General features: G+C 34.9%; 1 protein-coding gene across 3 annotated transcripts in view; it reads right to left on the bottom strand.

Annotated features, from left to right (window-relative positions):
- The window catches only part of LOC117174760 (putative inorganic phosphate cotransporter), an 822629-nt gene that overhangs the window by 209344 nt on the left and 592744 nt on the right, over positions 1 to 20541 (bottom strand). For all 3 annotated transcript variants that reach the window (XM_033364112.1, XM_033364111.1, XM_033364110.1), the window contains one exon: positions 730 to 817. In XM_033364112.1, coding sequence (XP_033220003.1) covers positions 730 to 817 — 88 coding nt within the window. The remainder of the gene's footprint in view (positions 1 to 729; positions 818 to 20541) is intronic.

The following is a 20541-nucleotide window of genomic DNA, read 5'->3' as shown; positions in this document are numbered from 1 at the left end:
ATATGTGTGATTCAGTGAAAAAGAATTTTAATTAGTAGTTACCACTTTCATTTTTCATTAAAAGTTTAATAGTAATTAATATTATTATTATTTTTCGTGAAACTTTTCTTGAAAGCGATACGATAAATTAATAATATTAATTTGAAAAATATTTTTACCTAAGATTTTAAATTTGATATTATACTTATAGTTATGTATTATATGTGTTGGAGGGAAGCGAGTTTAAATTGTTTTATTACACACCTACCGGAAAATGCCACTTTACTATGTTGTAGAGTGTGAAGAAAGTTGCCGTTTACAACCCATGAGCGTCAAAACAATTTTCGCGCTTTCGCATATCTTAGATTCTATTATTTTCCTCCCTACAGACCGGATCAAAATACAAGCCATCGGACGGGATACATTATTAACTAGTGATGGACATCAAAGTGACATATACATACAAATGTGAAATAAAATATCGCGTAAAACGCGGGTGTAATTGTTCTTTACTAACGAGTACGAGGGTTGCTGTTCTCGGTTACGGCGCGCCTAAGGGCACACCTGCAATTCAGAAGTTGCCACTTTAGCAAATATGAATCGATCGAATACTGTGATCCAGTGCATGTTTTGCGAACCCTGCATGCTTTCTTAGATTCGCGAGCCGCGAGTCAGGTCGCACTTGCGTGCTTTTGTACACCTCGACCATGTAGCATTTTAAGTATAAAATTAAGATATTAGTAGACTCACCAGCATAGACAAATGCACCCATTCTGCTTCTCTCGTTTGGGGGAATCCACTTAGCCAACAGTGCGTGCGTACAAGGCACAATCGGACCCTGCAATAGGGATAATCCATTCCTAGGGGGAGGAAATATACCCGAACAATAAAAAATCGTTCACACTTCATGAATTACATACAGTTCCCTTCATATAAACAACTGATATTTTCATATATCAAGAATTCGTTATAAACAATTATTGCTCAAAATGCCCAATGATTAAAAAAATCTCTCCAGTAGATCACTTTTGCAAATACAAGGTTTCATGAACTTTTTTGTGTCCTTTGAAAAATAGTTTGGTCTACAAATGAAACATTAGTAGAAATAGGCCACAAAGATTGTATATTTTTTACCAAAAACTAAAATAAAAACATTTCCAACAGTTATTATTTAAAAACTTTAATTAACTAGAATCCAGAAGATTAATTTTTAATATTGTGACGACTTAATTCTATAAGTTCTAGTCATATGTATGTACTATATCCCATTCAGAGGCATATAGAGAGCAGTGTTTCAGTCCGGGTCCTATGTCGCTTATTATTTAGTTTCTCATATAGTTCCCTACAATGTTTCCCTTATAGATGCCTATATATTCCCTAAAGTGGTCCAAAATAAGTGAACATAAAATGTGTCATATTAATAAGGTTCAGAAGGATGTTATACAATAGTTTATGCATAATTGGCTCACTTTATTGCCATTTATTTCAAAAATTCAGTTTACTTTCTTTTAATTACTCACATGCACATACTTATTGGAGATTTGTACATAAAAAACTCCATCTTTACTAAGTTATACTCTGACATCTAGAGCCGAATTTTTCTTAGAACTTGGACTTTCGGACAAGAGAGGCCAACTGCAAAAAAATCTTTCCCGTGCCCCGCCGGTTACTAACAGTCGAATTCAAATGTAGTCGTTCGGTATGTTCGAGACTCCACACCTATCCTTTGCTAGGTCTGTTCCAATAGCACATCCACAATAGAATTTAAATATATACCAAACGTATAAAATCTAATTTTCAAAAAACACCCCTATCACATAAAAACTAACATCAAAACAAATTATGCACTAAGCCTAAATAGAATTAATTGAGAATTTTAGGTTTTTTGTAGGCTCTCCAAAAAAACTCACGAATTATTCTACAAAGCAACCCTGGCGCTAAAAAAACTAGGTCAAAGAATAAATTACGGGTTAAGTACAAGAAAATGAATTTCATATGTTTTAGCCATTTTTCAGCTCACTGAAAATAAATACTTAACAGCCAACCCAACTGCAAGTATACATATTTACAAAAAAATGTAATTTACAGTTAATGATTACTGCGGGATTTACACAGAAAAATCTTTCAATATAAAAAATAATCACGCCAGTTACCTCCGAAAAACTCTCAAATATATCCTTATTTCTACCGAAATACTCAGCAACATGAAAAAACAACCCTAGTACATTTAACGAACCCCGTTTTAGCTGGCTTGAACTAAAAATGCAGCAACAAAAATCAAATTAAAAATCGTCACCCTAGATACCTTCCCTAAATTCGAGTTTATATCCTCATGGCCACAGTAATATTCAACAACCCCAAAATAACCTATAATATAACTAATGTACCTCGTATCAGCTGCGTTCAACTAAAACAACCTAAAAAAATAAAAATTTAAAATAATGATCTTGATTTCTTTCCCGACACTCTAGTTCATATCCTCATCCACACCGTAAAATTTAACAACCCCTCAAAATAATCCCTAGTAAATTTAACGAAGTTCATTACTTACGCAAGACTCAACTACATACCTTTAAGCCTTTAATAATATTCTTCAACCCTCAAAAACCACCCCTAGTACATCTAACGAACCTTGTCTCAGGTGCCTTTAACTGAAATTGCCAAAAAAATGAAAATAAAAAATAATCACTCTAGACATATTCCCAGGACTGCACCTTATGTCATCATCATCACAGTAATATGTAAAAACAACCCCAATGAACAACCCCTTGTGCATTTAACGTGACCAGCGAGAGCTGCCTTCAAATGAAACATCCCAAAAAAATTCAAAATAAAAATGATCACCTCGGTCGCCATACCAAGACTAGTTCATATCCTATTTCCTGCAGTAATATTAAAAAAAAGAACTCCTTGTACATTTAACAGACCTTGCCTCAGCTGCCTTTGCAAGACTGTACTTCATATACTTATCTCCACCGTAATATTCATCAACCCCAAAAATAACGGCTAGTACATTTAAAGAACCCTATTTCAATTGCCTTAAAGTAAAACAGTCAAAAAATTTCAAATTCAAATTATTCACCTCAGAGAACCATTCAAGACACTTATTTATATCATACTCCTCACAGTAATATTCTACAACCCCAAAACCCTACCCCTGGTACATTTAACGAACTCCTTCTCAGGTCTCTTGATCTAGTTTATAACACAGTCATTTAAAAATCCAAAAAACAACTTCTAGCACATTTAAAAAAAACACCATTTCAGCTTTTTTCGATTTGAAAAAGCAAAAAAAAATTCAAATAAAAAATCTTAACCCCAGGCACCTATTAAAGACTCGTACATATCCTAGACATAGCTTCCCATTGGGCTCCCCAACTGCAATGCGCATGTTTTACATCGGCAGTTTCATTAGATGTAACGAGCGGGATTTTTTTGAAGCTATTACATGTGAAAATAATTTTTTTTATAATAAATCATCATTGTGGAAGTAATAACAATTTATTTTCAGATCACAAAATAGTCTCTTGGAGTGCAAGGTCGTATAATTATTTGATTCTACTCTGTACAAATAAATTATTGATTTTAAATTCAAAGAAAGGAATACCTTTTTTCACTAATGTTAATCTTAAATCATTCATAATATTTGCTTGTCCTTTAAGATTTATATATATTGTGAAAAATTGATTTGCATAATTAAACATTTTAGATAAGTGCGCGATAAACATTCAATAAGATTGCTGGTGCGACGCATGCACAGTAAGGGTTGGGAGCACTGACCCTATTACCCAGAGTAATATTAAATGACCCCAAAAACAACCCCTTGTGTATTTGACGTACCCCGTGTAAGCTGAATTCAACATTAAGAGTCCGAAAATTGCTAATTAAATACAATAATCTAAAGCCCCCTCCTAAAGACTGATTTATATCCTTATCCGCACAATCATATTCAGAACTAAGCTGAGACGGCATTCGTTCAATCTACTCCGCCTTATTTTTTGGGGTTGATAAAAATTACTTTGGATTTTTTTGCGTTGTTCAATACTACTGTGGGGGTAAGGAAATAAACTATAGTCTTTGGAAGATACCTGTGGTTATTATTTTTAATTTCAAATTTTTTTAGCTGTTTTAGTTGAAGGCAGATTAGAGGGTTCATTAAATAAACTAGGGGTGGGGTTTCAGGTTCTGGAATATTACTGTGGGAATGAAAAAAAAAAGAATGGTCAACTTTATCCAAATAAACTTGTATATCTCTGCTTGTATATCTTGTATATCTCAGTACAAATTAATTTCATTTAATCTAATTTCTAATTAAAATAAATGCATGTTAAATAATCAGGTTTTAGTTTAGTTAAAAGTAGCTAAGAAGGGGTTTGTTAAATTTACTAGGGTTAATTTTCTGGGGTCTTTGAATATTATTCTGGAGATGCGAATATAAACTAGGGTCTTGTGGAGGAGTTTGGTGCGATTCTTTTTCATTTTACATTCTTCTAGCTATTTTAGTCAAAGGAAACTGAGATAAAGTTTCTTAAATGTACTAAAGGTTTTTTTTGTTCATTGTAGAATATGAGAAACGCCTTGACCTGGAGAAGGGTTGGGAGAAGTAAACGTAATTTATTTGAAATACACTCCTTCTGTCCAACCGTGTGGCGTTTAATTCTTCCGGCATATAAAAAACTTGACAAAGCGTCCTTAAAGTTGTGCCTACTTATTCGAGGGAGAGCATAAAATTAATTGCAGAGAAGATTGTGTAAAAATCTAATTGCTCGTCAAACACCAGTTGTCTTTTCCGATTTTTACCGACACGATAAGACAAGCGTGGATTGCATCGAAACAACCGGACGATCGACATTTATTTTAGAATTTAAATCAGGTGTGTTTCCCAATAGACGCTAAAAAAGGTTGCTCTTATAAAAATTCATCGTTTATCTGATGTGCGAGATGTCGCAATGATTTCTGCTTTCCATGTTTTTATGATAAATATTAGTCTGGCTCGTCCGATATTTCTGTTTAATACTTTTGAGTGATTGCGAATTGTATGCCAGGGTAAAAGTAGACTACGAATAAATTGTATAGAATTAAATTTTATCTTTAATATTGTGTTTTATTTATAGTAATTTACATAAAAAAAACTTGATACAAATATATTCTACTCCAGGAAGCAAGTATTTCATTTATGAGTCACTGCTATGTTTAAACATTTTTATTAAAAATATAATTTTTCCTTTAAACAACCGCGATCATACTTTAAATCTTAAATATAATTAGTAAAAATTATGGAAAAATATAATACCATTTATGGAAAATAAATTAATTTGCGAAAAACATGATAATATTTAAAAAATGCAGATTTCTTGTGAAAAAATGTAGGCACCAAGAATCGAACAAACAACCGTTCGGCTATGAAATCGATGCGCTATTGCCTAAGACTTCGACCGATTTAAAGCTTGTTTCGCCAATCTCTACATGGCGTACGGCGGATATGTCAAACTCGATTTTATCGAAAATACGAAAAAGTCTTGGAAATGTGTCTGGGTTGATTACACTGAGTAACAAAATTGTATAAAATTCGCCTTTATTCGATGCTTATGGTATTTCATTATGTATTTTGAAGCAAATAAGCAGAAACGTGTGATACACGAAATGTTGACAAAGCTTTTAAACCTTTCTTCTGAAGAAAGCTAACAGATACAACTTTTTTAACATTCAGTTACGTATTCTACCAAAAAACTCTACTGATATGGTTTGAAATTTCCTTTCTGTTTTAATTGAATGCTTCTATGAAAAGTTTTGCTAAATCTACTAGGGGTTGTTTTTCGAAATTGATGAATATTACGGTGGGGGTGAAAATGTAAACGATAGTCTTGGGAAAGTGTCAGCCCAATGCAGAACATGACACCCTAAAGGCCTAATATAACTAAATTCATTTTTTGAGAACAGCTAATACTAGCACTCACTCCTAATTCATGATATAGATATTGTCAGAAAAAAGATGTAAGTGAAAGTTAGCGAGTCTAGCGGGCATTACAAAAGCATCCAAGAAATTCTAAAGTTGTCCTATAGAATTATGTTGACATACGTCTTGAGGACATCCTGAGGACCTTTGAAAGACATGGACAGATCTGAAGAATCTCCCAAAGACGTCAAATCACCTATGTAGAGATTCATTCTAAGGACTTTATTAGCGTCTATCTGGAAACGCAACTGATTTAAATTCTCGAAATAAGCACAATTTTGAAAACAACTTTACAAGTTTTTTACCTGCCGGTACAAGTAAATGTCAAACGCTAGACAGAGATGTGTGTACTTCAGAGAAATTACGTTCACTTCTCCCAACTATTCTCTAGGTCAAGAGGATTATCATATATAGTGTCTTCGGAAGAAAAAAAAAACTTTTCTAACACATTACCCCCTGCCCCTCCGGTGATATTCTACAAGCCAAAAGGAACAACCCTTAGTACATTTAACCAAATTTATCTCAGCTGCAATTAACTTAAATAGCGTCCTCGGGTTGAGGGTAGTACCAGGAGTTTCTGCTGAATATGCTTATAACAATTAATAAGCAGTCGCGGAAAATTTTCCAGATTGGTCCCGAAGGAACGAACTCCCAAGCAAAGCCGTAATGTCCGTGCTGAACGTTGAATGACATCTAATTGATGTGTCTCGAATGGTGACTTTGTGATCAACGTCTGCGAAATCATGCTGAATAACTTTGGAAAAGGAATATGTAAGCGGAGCATCTGCTAAACCGTAGCCAGAATAAGCCGGCAACAGAGAAAGTAAGGCGATACTGAGATCAACTGCAGGCAGGCATCCAATAGAAGGAAGAGCGATATTTCTGGACTCTTCGTGAATATTTTTCCAAAGAATCCGACCTCTGGATTATAAATTGTAATGTTTATAATGCAGCGAGAGAGTTAGCAGATGTAAACTGTAAAACAAAACCAACGGCTGATCATAAGGTCAAGACACGAATGCATCAATTCACCACAAAGATAGACCAGGCAAACGAAGATACGCTTTCCGCATTGAGTGTGTAATTGACTACATAACATCTAGCCGGAATTACACCACCAAAGTTCGACAGTTCGCGCCAGAGCTCCAGATCCATTGTCACACACTCAACAGGTCAAAATTTCTGTCTATGTGGTAGCATATTGTTGACGGAATACGGGTACTATCTGCCATTAGGAGAGGTCTAGAGCGGAGGGAGAGGTGGGTAAGATAAAACCAGCCATCTTTCTCTGACCCATCTCAATACCTCTTAACATCTGAGACAAAATGCCCACCTATGACTACCTGCCGAAGATGGGCAACTTATCTGCCCTAGGAATTACAGCTTGAAGAAAGGTGTCAATGGACTAGATTATCTACCGGAAAGCTTTCAATTGAACCTCCCACAGACTCATCATCTGCATTATGGAAAGAGTAGTTGATACGCACATCGTGAGGCGTATAGAGAGGTTGATGCCGCTTTGGGAAACCAGATTTACTATCTCATCTAAAAAAAATCGTCTGACAACTAAAACCCTCACCTTTCATACAGGTATCTTGTGAGATGTATTTGACATTGATGATCTTAAGATCAATGCTAAAAATAAAGAACAAATACACCTAGCTCTAGACATTATCAAAAAATACACTTAGGAGATTTGAATACAGTTTAGGTTATAAAAATGCTTTAAGGTTTATTCGAAGCAAGGAAAACTCAATGGCATCCCCGAAAATCCTGAGCTCGTCGACAGAAGTGCTATACCCAGCCGAATAAACGCAAAGATCCGAAAAGACCGCTTTGGAAAGTTCGGAAAGATTTCGGAAATATTTCGGAAAGGGTTCGGAAAGGGTTCGGAAAGAGGTTCCGTTCTGATCCTTTCCGAACTGTATGGAAACTTTACTTCCGCTTTCTTTACGAACTTCGAGTTTTCCCATGAACCTGTCCGAGTCTTTCCGAATGTCCCACTCTCTGACTCATTTCCGAATGTCGTCGAATGTTTCCGATTGCTTTCCGAATGTCGACGAATATTTCCGATTTCTTTCTTAATGACTACCCACTCTACTCTTTTCGAATGTATCCAATTTCCTTACGAATCAAATTAAAAAAAAAAAATATTGTACATCACGTACAATACTGCTGCATATTATCACATCTAAATAATCCAAATTACGAATATTTCATATGCCCAAGTCTCATTTGTAATCACTACAATAAGTCCTTGACAAAATTCCTTCTTTGTATGGTGAAAATTATACACAATGAAATATAAATTGCACTGAGATTAACTGAATGATAAAAACCCAAAGGAAGAGTCACCTTTATCGATTTCCATATTTATAATAGAAAACAAGGTTTACTGAAACTTTCTTTCTTTCTTTACTGAAATCACTATGCGAAAGTTAGAAATATTCGAAGTTTGTTATGATTTTAATGATTAATCTCTGGAAAAGCTCTGATAGCATCTCGTCTCTGCTTCTCCCCATCGCCATTTTGATATAAGATTGTTGCTTACTCACCTCATCACTCGCATTCAATGGTGCGCTCGATAAACTCAATCGATATAAGCATTCGATTGCACTTATACTCAATTGCAGTGCAATCGAATACCTACCATAATCGCTATGAATGAAATCGAAGGAACAAAATGGCGACGCAAAAGATATTGATAGCGATTTTCCCGATATTTTTGTTTGAAATCACACAAATATTCGGATATACTTTATTTTCCATACGATTTTAAGTCAGACATTCTGTTGTGCAGTTATTTTTGGAGCAAATCTGTTTTGTTTTTTCAGTGCAGTTAATGTGATTATTCTATTGAAAATTCAGCAATTTTGTTATGAAGTCAATCTTTTTGGTTGAAAATTCAACTGTTGTTGAAATTTCGTTTTTTATTGTCAAAAATGCATATATTTAGGTGGAATTTGCATCTTTTTGGTTCAAAACCACGACCGCTTCATTAAAAATTAATCTGTTTGATCTTTTTTTAATAAAATATACAATAATTTATAGTGAAAAGGGAAACTCCTTTGTTAAACATTCTTTTTTTTTACGATCAATAATTTTAGCTGAAAAATGTTTTTTTTACAAATAATTTGACTAGAATTATTCATATGTCTTTTTATATTTCATTATATTTATACATTTCTTTATTTTAATTATTTTTTAATTTATTAATTTTTGTAAATTTTATAAATTTATTAATAAATTATATGTTATCATTTATAATATTTATTTATTTAAAAAAAAAAAAAAATATATATATATACATGAATAATTAATACAACATTTAATCATTTATCTTTAACATTTCACATTTATTCGGAAAGAACCCAGAAACATTCGGAACAAACATAAACAGTGAGACATAGGTGAACATTCGAAAAGCATCGAAATAAGATAATGGGACACTGCAACACTTATTCGGAAAGAAATCGGAATCATTCAGAGAGAAATATATGCATTGGGATACTTCGGAGAAAGTTCGAAAAACACATCGGAAACCTTCGGAAATAGATGCGTTCGGAAAGAAATCGGAAGCAAAGTTCCCATACAACTTGCAAAGAATCGGAATAGAAACTTCTTTCCGAGCCTTTCGGTTTCTTCCACTAGGGTACGACACCTTGCCACTGATATGGCATATGAGGTCTCATCCGGCAGATTTGCTCTTCTGAACTGTCAGTGAGGAACAAAGAATCTGCAACGAACATGCTTGCCCTCCCAATAGTACTCTATTCATTTGGAGTGGTTCCATGGTCTTCATAACAGGACTATTCTGGATAGAACACATATAGTTGCAAATGGAAGAGACCCTCTTTTTAATATTGTCGAGAAGCACAAAGAAGTGGGAAAAAGAGCGTTTCTATACAAAGCAGCGGAGAAGTCAGCTGAAGCATTCGGCCTTAAATTCAATATCAGGGGTGAGCGTTTGGCCATAAATTCAATATCAGGAGTAAGGATTTTGAGCACTCGAAGCCTAAAATAGTTCTCCTTGACTTCGAGATATGATAATTATTCTGTTAAGACAGTCGCTCCATGTCGTCAGGGTGCATAAGACATTTGCGGGATCGTCCAATCTCGCCCATGAAATCTCGCACTTGTTCTTAAGACAAACTTTTAATTAAAAATATATTTACAGGATATCCCAGCCTCAAGTGCCCGGAGTAATATGGCTGCGTAAAAATAAAAATAAAATAATTGGAAAATTTCTTTACCAAAAATCATTTAAAGTTTTAATACTTGATCGGTCTAGCCTAAATATTTTATCAGTCAAAAAATAAAACTTTAACTGACTTTTGTGAAAGGATTTTTCTATTAATTCATTTTTTGTTTTTATACAGCTGTATAAGTTCGGACATTCAAGCCTCGGGTGGTGCAAAAATATAAATTTTGGAATGTTTTAAATAAACTTGAGCGAGCCCTAATATTTAACCCATACGACATTTTTAGTGTTATTAACCTACCGTGCAACTGAATGACTTATTCTTTTAAGGAGTGACGCCCTTTGTGCACGGGTGCTTCCCTTTGTGCACAGGCAATTGCGCTGGAACGAAATTTCTTTTGGGAGGGCAAACTCTCTTTCTATCGTATATGGTAGACATATACATTCGAATTTTTGTGCGGCCAAACGGCATTGGTTGACCCCCCCCCCATCGTGAGGCTGACCCCCTCTGGCCACGCTCTCTTCCGGCACCACTGTGTACAGGTGCTCATACCTGACAGCTTTTTTTATTCTGAGTACGCGATTGTTACTGAGCTACACGGGGAAACTTTCAGTTATAAAATTTGATGGTATAATATTTATTTTTACGATACGAGAATAGCAAGCCAGGATATAGTCACTATTGCAAGAATTACTATTGTGAATATTAAAGTCTGAAGTTATTATGTCTATTGAAATATAAAAGAAATGATGAAGTAATTGCACTTATACCAAAAGAAACTTACTATACCAGGGGTGTTAGTTGAAGTTTGCCGGTTTTACTCATAGATGTTGCTAGAGATATGTATACATTTTTATGATTTGGAATCTATGTCATATTTTTCTATGGACAATAACCTTCAAAAATACACAATTCCATTCTGCCAAAATAATAGCATCATAGTTGTTTACCTCAGTGAATATGTCGAGTTTCGTTCCAAGTAAATCGCATTTGCGGCATTCGTTGCTTTTCTTATTTCATCAAAAGAAAAAAGCAGGTGAAGCTCATGGATCGCTGGTAGAAACTTATGGTGAACATGTTCCAACTGAACGATAGACAAATAGAAAATCGAAAAACCATTTGTGAAATGCTGCTTGAACGGTTCGAAAGGAAATCTTTTCTGTATCGAATTATCACGAGGGACGAAGAATGGATTTATTTCGAGAACCAGAAGTGGAAAAAATCATAACTTTCACCTGGTGAGGTCGGCCCATCGACTTCAAGGCCAAATCGCTCTGGCCGTAAGACAATGCTCTGTGTTTGGTGGGACCAGTGTGGTGTGGTGTACTTCGAGTTATTAAAACCTGGTGAGACGGTGAATACGGATCGCTACCGACAACAAATTATCAATTTGAATCATGCGTTGATCAAAAAACGGCCGGAATGGGCCCGAAGACATGGCAAAGTTATCCTACAACATGATAACGCTCCGTCTCATACCGCTAAAGTGGTGAATAACACATTAAAAGAATTGAATTTGGAAATATTATCAAACCCGCCGTTCTCTCCAGACCTCGCCCCGTCTGACTATCACCTTTTCGCATCGATGGGACACTCACTCGCAGAGCAGCGCTTTGCCAATTTTGAAGAAGTTGAAAAATGGCTCGTCGAATGGTTTGCCTCGAAAAAGTTTTTAAATACTAAAATTTTGAAATTCCCTTGAGGATTAAGTGTTTTATTTATTGAAACAACCGGCAAACTTAACACCCCTTGTAATCCCTAAGACAGACTGTGAAGTTTATAAAACACAATATTAAAAACATTCTGTCCATGTTCATTCTACGAATTTCTAATTTTTCCCATAGAAAATAGGAAAAAATTCCATGGACGAAAGAGCAAAATAAAAATAAATTCGCATTCACTTCACGCACTATACATTTCATACATTAAACATACAATTAGATATTTATATTTTATTCTAAGCTGAAAGAGAATAAACCTTGTTAGAAGATATCAGACCTGGCGGGAATTGAACACGGGTCTCCGGGCAGCAGAACGTAGATAATTCCCTGTGATAAAACAAATTATAAGGTTTAGGAATTTTATCATCCTCATGAACTTCGGCGCGTGTAATGACGTCATTTTGTACTGAATCGCGAAGCACTACATTTAATTGTTTTTTCTTTCATTGAACCTTCTCATTGAAAATGGTATTTTTTCTTACCTGTTTTGCAACTTATGTTATTATAAATGCTAATTACTACAACTACGTTTTTATTATTTAATTTGTGAAAACCACTTTTTTCAACTTGAATCTACTATCAAAGATAGGAATTTTTCTAACTATAAATGGCAATTATTAGGTTTATAGTATATTTATAAATGAAATGGAAAATGTATTTCTTCCTATGGCTGTGACAATAATACTATTTTCTCTGTTATATCCTATATTGCCATAGAACTTTTGTGAATATCAATATTATAATGCCAAATTTTACAATAAAGAGTTTCTCCGTATAGGGACGTCAGTAGATACTTTTAAAATAAGAAAAATCGACCTTAACTTTCATAATTATTTGAATATTTAAATAAAAGTCTACATTGTAATTTATTTTAATTCTTAAAAATTATATTAATAGTAACTTTTGAATCTAACGTTTTTATATTATTAATTATTAATTATTAAATAATTATTTTGAAACATTATTATTTCTTAGGAGACTGAGTTAAAAAAGTGTAACTTGTAGAAGGTAGCAATAAAGTTACGTATTATTTCTTGCCGCGAAATTCCACGAGTTTTTCTCCCCTATTTCCTTCTCTTGAGTCCGGGCATACACTTTCTAAGTCACAAGCCAGTTTGGTTAAATAATTGACATCTGTAACAACATTTGTTGGCCCTTCGAGCCGGATACGGGAGTGCGAAGAAAATACTATTTCTCATGCAAGGAAAATTGGCAGAAATTTGAGTTCGCGAAGTTTGCAAGTCCAAAATTGTCGAGAATGTATTATAGCGCCGACAGCCGTTATATTTAAATTCAATACGTGATGTTCTATATATTGATCTGGACTAAGATTGTTTAAGCTGTGCATTACACAGGCCGACAAATTTTAAAGCCAGAGACCAGTCCTAACATTTCCGAAGGATTTTGATGCACTGAATCCGAATCCGAGCTCAAAATTGCTCCTCTACGTCAGGTTTTCAAGATATCCTAACCCAAAAGTGCAAAAAACGCGTATTTTAGCTGTTTTTGAGGTTATATAACAGAACAAGAAAATGTCTACCACAATAGCTAATATGGAATTTGAAAGTACTAATCTTCCCCTTTGAAACTTACTCGGATTTATTAGGATATTTATAATTTTCACTAAAATATTGTAATTTAAAATTTTTTATTTTAGCGTTTTAACCCGTTAACGCTGAGGTGTTCAGATTTATACAACGCATTCTCTATTTCTGGCGGTACGATATTTTTTCTTTAAAATATTATATCAGGGGTTTTCGAGGGTGCCCTTTCTTTTGCCGGTGTCAGTTTTTTGTTATAACCCCTAGAAGATTCAATATGGCGGCCACAATTTAGGGCTTTAAAAAAGAACAAAGGAACCCGCACAAAATACCAACAAAAAAGCGTGCAGTCGTTAGGAACCAAACTTCGCACATTGATAAAACAAAAGAAGACAGACTGCGTGGAATGCTACCGCGAACTCTGTGTGCTTTCTAATGTTCACATTCGCTGTATATGCGCGCCGTTCTACGACGCAGCTGGCTTACTGAGCTGGCGACGCTTATATAACATGTTATGCGTAGGTGATGAAATTCGTTTTTTGCTACAAATCTTTCCGTGTTAGAGATTACGTTTGAGTGGCGGGCTAACGGTTGGATTCCTAGGCAATAAAATTCTTTTTGTATTTGAAATCTGTCTATCGATTACATTTCGTGTCGATGATGATTTTTGTATTAAGTGAGTTTTAGAATTTCCACGTTACTGTTCATTATAAGAAAAAAAAATGAGTTTAAGAACTCCTTGCGCTAAAGCAGTTGATACGTTTTGTCACGTTTGTGGAAAGTATGAAACGGAGAAATAACGTCGATCAATTAATGATTCGATAAAAACGTCATACTTCAACTGTTATGGGACTTCAATGAAAAATTTGGATACACCGTGGGTACCAACCTCAATTTGTCATACTTGTAGATTAAATTTGTCAAATTGGGAAGATGAAAGTACCAAGACGCAGACTGTTATTCAACCACTTGTTTGGCGTGAGCCTTTTGCTTATGCAAAACAGGAGGTTTTTCTAAAAAGTATTTGGAGAAGATCGTTTACCTTGATGTAAAAAGTGTTACACCAGCCAAGATTGGTATTAGAAATCAATCTGAAAACAAAAGTGACCGATCAACTCACGAATCAATGGATACTGCCGATCCTAATGCAACTGAAGATTCTTCTTGGGAAGAATCAGATGATGAAAGTCCTAAATTTTTTGACCAAGATGGATTAGACGATTTTTACGTGACCTTGATGTTCCAAAAGATAAAGCTGAGCGTTGCGCTTCAAGACTCAAAGATAGGAAACTATTGTTGTCTGGGACTAGAGTAACTGTTTACAGAAATAGAAAAAAAAAGTTTATCAAGTACTTTTCAATGGACAGTGGGATTGTGTATTGTAGTGATATCGAAGGACTCATTAATTTATATAAAACAAACTTATATACGCCAGAGGATTGGCGTCTTTTCATAGATTCGTCTACAGAAAGTCTAAAAGCAGTACTATTACATAATGGAAATAAGTACGCTACAATTCCAGTAGGTCACTCAACTACACTGAAAGAATCTTATGATACTTTCCAATTACTTCTGATAAAAATAAAATACAATGTCCCTAATTGGCTTATTTGTGGTGACTTCAAAATGATCAATCTTATAATAGGTTTGCAATGAGGAAACGTTAAATACCCTTGTTTTCTTTGCCTTTTGGGACAGTCGTGCAAGGAATGAACATCGGATAACGGAGAAATGGCCAGACAGATTAGAGTGGACAGTTGGTCAGTATAATGTTGTTTATGAAAGTCTTGTTGACAGAAATAAAGTATTGTTGCCATTACTCCATATAAAACTAGGGTTAATGAAGCAATTTGTGAAAGCCCTAAACACCGAAGGAGAATGTTTCAATTATATTAGATCTACATTTCTGCATTTAAGTGATGCCAAAGTTAAGGAAGGTATTTTTGTTGGGCCTGGTATTAGAAAACTTATCAAAGATGATGACTTTACCAAAACCATGACATCCATTGAAAAGGATGCATGGTTGAGTTTCAAAATGTGGTACATACATTTTTGGGGAACAATCGAGATCCAAAGTTTAGAACTACTGTATCTAGTATGTTAAAGAATTTTAAAAGATTAGGTTGTTTGATGAGTATGAAATTAAATTTTCTCAAATCTCATTTGGATTATTTTCCAGAAAATGTTGGAGCATTCAGTGAAGTATTGGGCGAACGCTTTCGTCAAGACTTTTACCAAAAAAAGTAACATTATCAAGGTCGATGCAATGTCTTTGCAAAGAAATGATAATGACCCTACTAGTCATAAAGGAAAGTCTCTTCGACGATCATTTGAAATGAAGCGTGAACGTTTCCATAAGAAAACAAGCAATTAGTTTCACCTTCATTGGACAAACAGTCGTAAGTCTTGCCTTAACTGGCTGGACGATTCAAAGTCTTGCCTTGACTGACTGGGCGATTCAAAGTCTTCCCTTGACTGGCTGGGCAATTCAAAGCCTTTCCTTGACTGGCTGGGCAATCGAAAGTCTTTTCTTGATCGGCTGGACAATCTAAAGTCTTGCGTTAATTGGCTGGAAAATATTAAGTACTTCCTTGCGTAGCTGGACAATCCCAAGTCTTGCATTAACTGAATGAGCAATCGTAAGTCTTTCCTTGATTGACTGGGCAATCTAAAGTCTTGCCTCAATTAACTGGAAAATATTAAGTACTTCCTTGCTTAGCTGGACAAGCCCAAGTCTTGCCTTAACTGGCTGGGCAATCGTAAGTCTTGCCTTGCCTGGCTGGACGATTCAAAGTCTTGTCTTGACTGGCTAGACGATAAAAAGTCTTGCCTTTATTGGCTGGGAAATCCAAAGGCTTGCCATAATTGGCTAGGCAATCTAAAGTCTTGCCTCAATTGGCTGGAAAATATTAAGTACTTTCTTGCTTAGCTGGACAATCCCAAGTCCAGCCTTAACTGTCTGGAAAATATTGAGTCTTGCCTTAGTAAGCTGGAAAATCCTAAGTAAATTTACAATATTGAATGAATCATAATAGTGAATTTTTTTTAAAGTCCTAACTATTTTCCATATTCGCTTTTCTCGGAGTTATAAAAAAAACTGAGCCAATCGAAAAGGAACCTCCGAAAACCCCTAAGATAACATTTTCAAGGGACAATGGCATAACATCTCGGCGTTAATGGGTTAATACGCTAAATTGAAAAATTTCATTTCAAGGTTAGCCCACTTGTAGCGTGGAATTCAATTATTTCACGAAATGTAAACGACTAAATTCGCTGCTCCCAGGGTTGTTTGGGTTAGCCTGCTTATGATTTGGTAGGGGTGATTTCTGGGTTTAGGTGGATTAGCAGGTAAGTGGGTTAACCCACTTGTGGCATGGAACTTCATTATTCCAAGAAAAATATGCGACTGAACTTATTGTTCTCAGAGTCAGGTGGGTTAGCATGCTTGTGACATGTTAGGGGTGGTTTCTACCTCTAGGAAACGGCTTCCGTAGAAATGAAAAGACACGGGTTCCATATTTTTTATTGTTTTATCAATGTGCAAAGTTTGGTTCCAAACGTCTGTACGCTTTTTTGTTGGTATTTTGTACGGGATCCTTTGTTCTTTTTTAAAGCCCTAAATTGTGGCCGCCATATTGGATCTTCTAGGGGTTATGACAAAAAACTGACACCGGCAATAGAAAGGGCACCCTCGAAAACCCCTGAGATAATATTTTGAAGAAGAAATATCGTACCGTCAGCAATAGAGAATGCGTTGTATAAATCTGAAAACCTCAGCGTTAATAGATTAAAGCGCAAAAATAAAAAATTTCAAATTACAATATTTGGGTGAAAAATAAAGATATCCTAATATATCCAAGTAGGTTTGAAAGGGGAAGATTAGTTCTTTCAAATTACATATTAGCTCTGTGGTAGACATTTTTCTTGTACAGTTACATAACCTCAAAAACAGCAGAAAAATGCGTTTTTTGCACTTTAAGATTAGGATATTTCGAAAACCTAACGTACCAGAGTAAATTTGAGTTCGGATTCGGATTCAGCGCATCAAAATCCTTCGGAAATGTTTATTCTGCTTTCTGGCTTTTGACTTTTGTCAAATTTTGTCGGCCTGTGTAATGGAACTGTGCAATGGAATAATGTTCGAGGGTGCAACGAAAAAGGATAGTGAAAGCAAGACTAGGAAGACTACGACAGTGCCCATTGTCGGACTTTATCTAATGACTGCTGCATTACGAAAGGACAGTCTTATTATGATTCAAATAAACACGTAAGGTTGCTTTGCTTACAATGTTATTATTTTTTTCATAACAACATTAGTATTATTGTTATAATACATAATTTGTACACTCAATTTGCTGGCCTTTCGGCTTAGTGTATTCTTAATATGATTTTTTAACATAGTTACAAGCACCCCGCTTCCATACAACCCTGCATGCCCATGATTAGGAGTGGGGAACAACACCCCCAGTCTTTAATTATCGAATATCTGCCCCGAAGCGCATAGTCTTTTGCTCACCGCACGTTTCATCGGTCAACCTTTCACCCTATTCTACTTTCAACCTCATACGATCAAGAACGACGCCCCATCGCCTTGCAACGTTACGGTCTCCGTCGACGCTATCGTCACGTACCGCATCACCTCCGAGGAGGATCAATCGCTGCTACAGTATCTTGGCTTCATCGCCCGGATACCATCAACATTCGCCCGATCTTGGCTTCACCGTCCGGTTCGGGCTATTGGCAATCTAGCTTTTGAAACTCACTTGTAAGTTAGTTAAAATAAACCCCTTTATATTTATTTGGGCTATCCCTCTTTGACTTCACCCGTTCTCGATTCTCCACATACCTCACTTATCCTTTAATTTGCGAGATCCCTCACAAATTTGGCGCCTCCTCAAAAATCCACAATCCCTCCAAAACCCTATAAGCCGAGAAGGGAAGTCATAAATGAATGATGAATTTTTAAAATCAATTATAAATGTGTGCCATGATAGGAATTTTTGGATGTGAAGTATATAAAATTTTGGTGGTTGCTAGAAAGAAAGGATTGTCCTTCAGAGAATTTTGTTGAGATTGTTGTTTGAACATTTTTTATTGATTTTCAGAAAAAGTGCGGGTATAAATGTATTTAGAGAAATAAAGTGCGGGTAGACCTGTATATATGTCCGTTTAAATAGTTGGTAAATTTCTGTAATCCTTGTAGAAGGTTTGGATAAGTGAGGGGTTTAAACAAAAAATCGTAAACAAAAATAAATAAAATACGGTTGGAGAAAACGGAAATGAATTTCGAAAAAATAACGGGAAAATAGAATTCACTAGTAAGAACAAACTATATAGAATAGAAAAAATTAGAAAGTTAAAAAAAAACTAGAAGAAAATTGAATAATAAATACGAAAAATACAAAAGGAAGCGGCGTCTGTAAGAACCCCTGAGCTAGTCCGCAAAAAATAGAAAGAGAATAGAAAAAATCGAATGAAATTAAGATCTGAAAAAATAAAAATTATTTTAAAAATGACAAATCCCGTAGAGAATATTAAGGAAAGTAGGAAAAATAAGGTAGTTCCGGAAATTATAATTGAAGCAAATAACACACAAGCAAGTGCGAGTAGCGTAGAAAATGAAAAGATTGATATTCAGTTAGGCGAAAACGAGAATAGAAGGGAAGATTTAGCAAGAAATTTGAATTTAGAATTCATAACAGTGAGAAATGAAGAATTAGAATGAGAGGCGGTACAACCGAGTCAAGCGACAGGTGCAATCCCAAGAACGAGAATACAGACAAAAACACAGACAGAAAGTACCACAAACTCCAATAGAAAAAAAAGTACCCCACATAGACACGAAATTGGAATTATGTCCCCAAATATTGAGAATAAGTTAGGTAATTGGAGACTAGAAAATGAGAAGAGTAGAAGTGATGAAAATGATAAATGATAAATTAACAGAATAGATAAAGGAATTGAAAATCAGAGAAAAGAACTCGAAAGATTAGAAAGAGACAGGGTACGATTAAAATTGATTCGGTTAGAAAGGGAAGAAACTCTTAGAAAAGAAAGAGATAGGATAGAAAAAGAGAGAGCAGAGAAAGCAAGAGTAGATCGCAAAAAATTGCAAATAAAAATAGGAAGACAAGAAAAAGAAATCACGAAAATATGTGACAAAACGTTTGAAATCGATTCTTTTATAGATAATAATAATGAATTTCGGAATGAGGCACAAGAATTAATAAATTTTGAAGAAAAGCGATAAAATTAAAATAAAAGAACTTTCAGAAGAAATAAAAAAAATAAATGATAAAATGGATAGAATTTTAAATTCAAGCAAAAATTTATTCAATCAAAGTATTAAGTCAAGAAATGTACAAAATACGGTTCATTTCGAAGAAACAGAATTAGATTTAAATAAGCGAAGGCACTCGTTAGCAGGTGCACGGAATAGAATGACAATAAATAGGGGTAGCTGTCAAGGGGACGATTACTCATTACCGAGACCGATACACAGACAATCAATTATAAGAAAATCGCATTTGCCTCATTACGAAAAAGAAATGCAAAATGGAATGGATAGAAGTAGAGGGACCGATACGGAAAGAGAAAAGATGAATGAAAATAATATGAATGAAATTCCAGCAACTTCTCTTTCCATTCGGAATGATTCAGGCACATTTTCAAATTATGTCAAATTGGCCTATTAAATTTAAAAACAATACAGAAAGTAGTCTAACTTATTTCCTAAAGAATTTAATGAGATTTAAAAGAGGATATAAAATTAACGAAAAGGGCATTTTAGAAAATTTAGATGCTGTTTTCGAAGACGAAGCATTAGGTTGGTTTCAAGTCAATAAAAATAATTGGCAACATTTAGATCAATTTACTGAAGAATTTAAAGAAACTTATTTTAATGAGAGGTATACAGAAATAATTAAAAATAAAATATTGCAATCAGAAAAAAGATCAAGATATTCATGCTTTTGTAACAGAAACAGAATTATCACGAATCTAAGATTAGAGGTCAACAATTAAGCATTTTAGATAAAGAGGATAAGAGTGGGACGATGGTCGTGGGGGCTAAAGCGTAGGCTTTGGACCCACTCCTTCGGCTTGCGGGTTCGATTCCCGCCTCGCACTCTGGAAGAGTCTCG

Source organism: Belonocnema kinseyi, chromosome 6 (genome assembly GCF_010883055.1).
Source record: "Belonocnema kinseyi isolate 2016_QV_RU_SX_M_011 chromosome 6, B_treatae_v1, whole genome shotgun sequence".
In the NCBI taxonomy this organism is placed as follows: domain Eukaryota; kingdom Metazoa; phylum Arthropoda; class Insecta; order Hymenoptera; family Cynipidae; genus Belonocnema; species Belonocnema kinseyi.
This window is presented reverse-complemented; position numbering and strand designations above follow the sequence as displayed.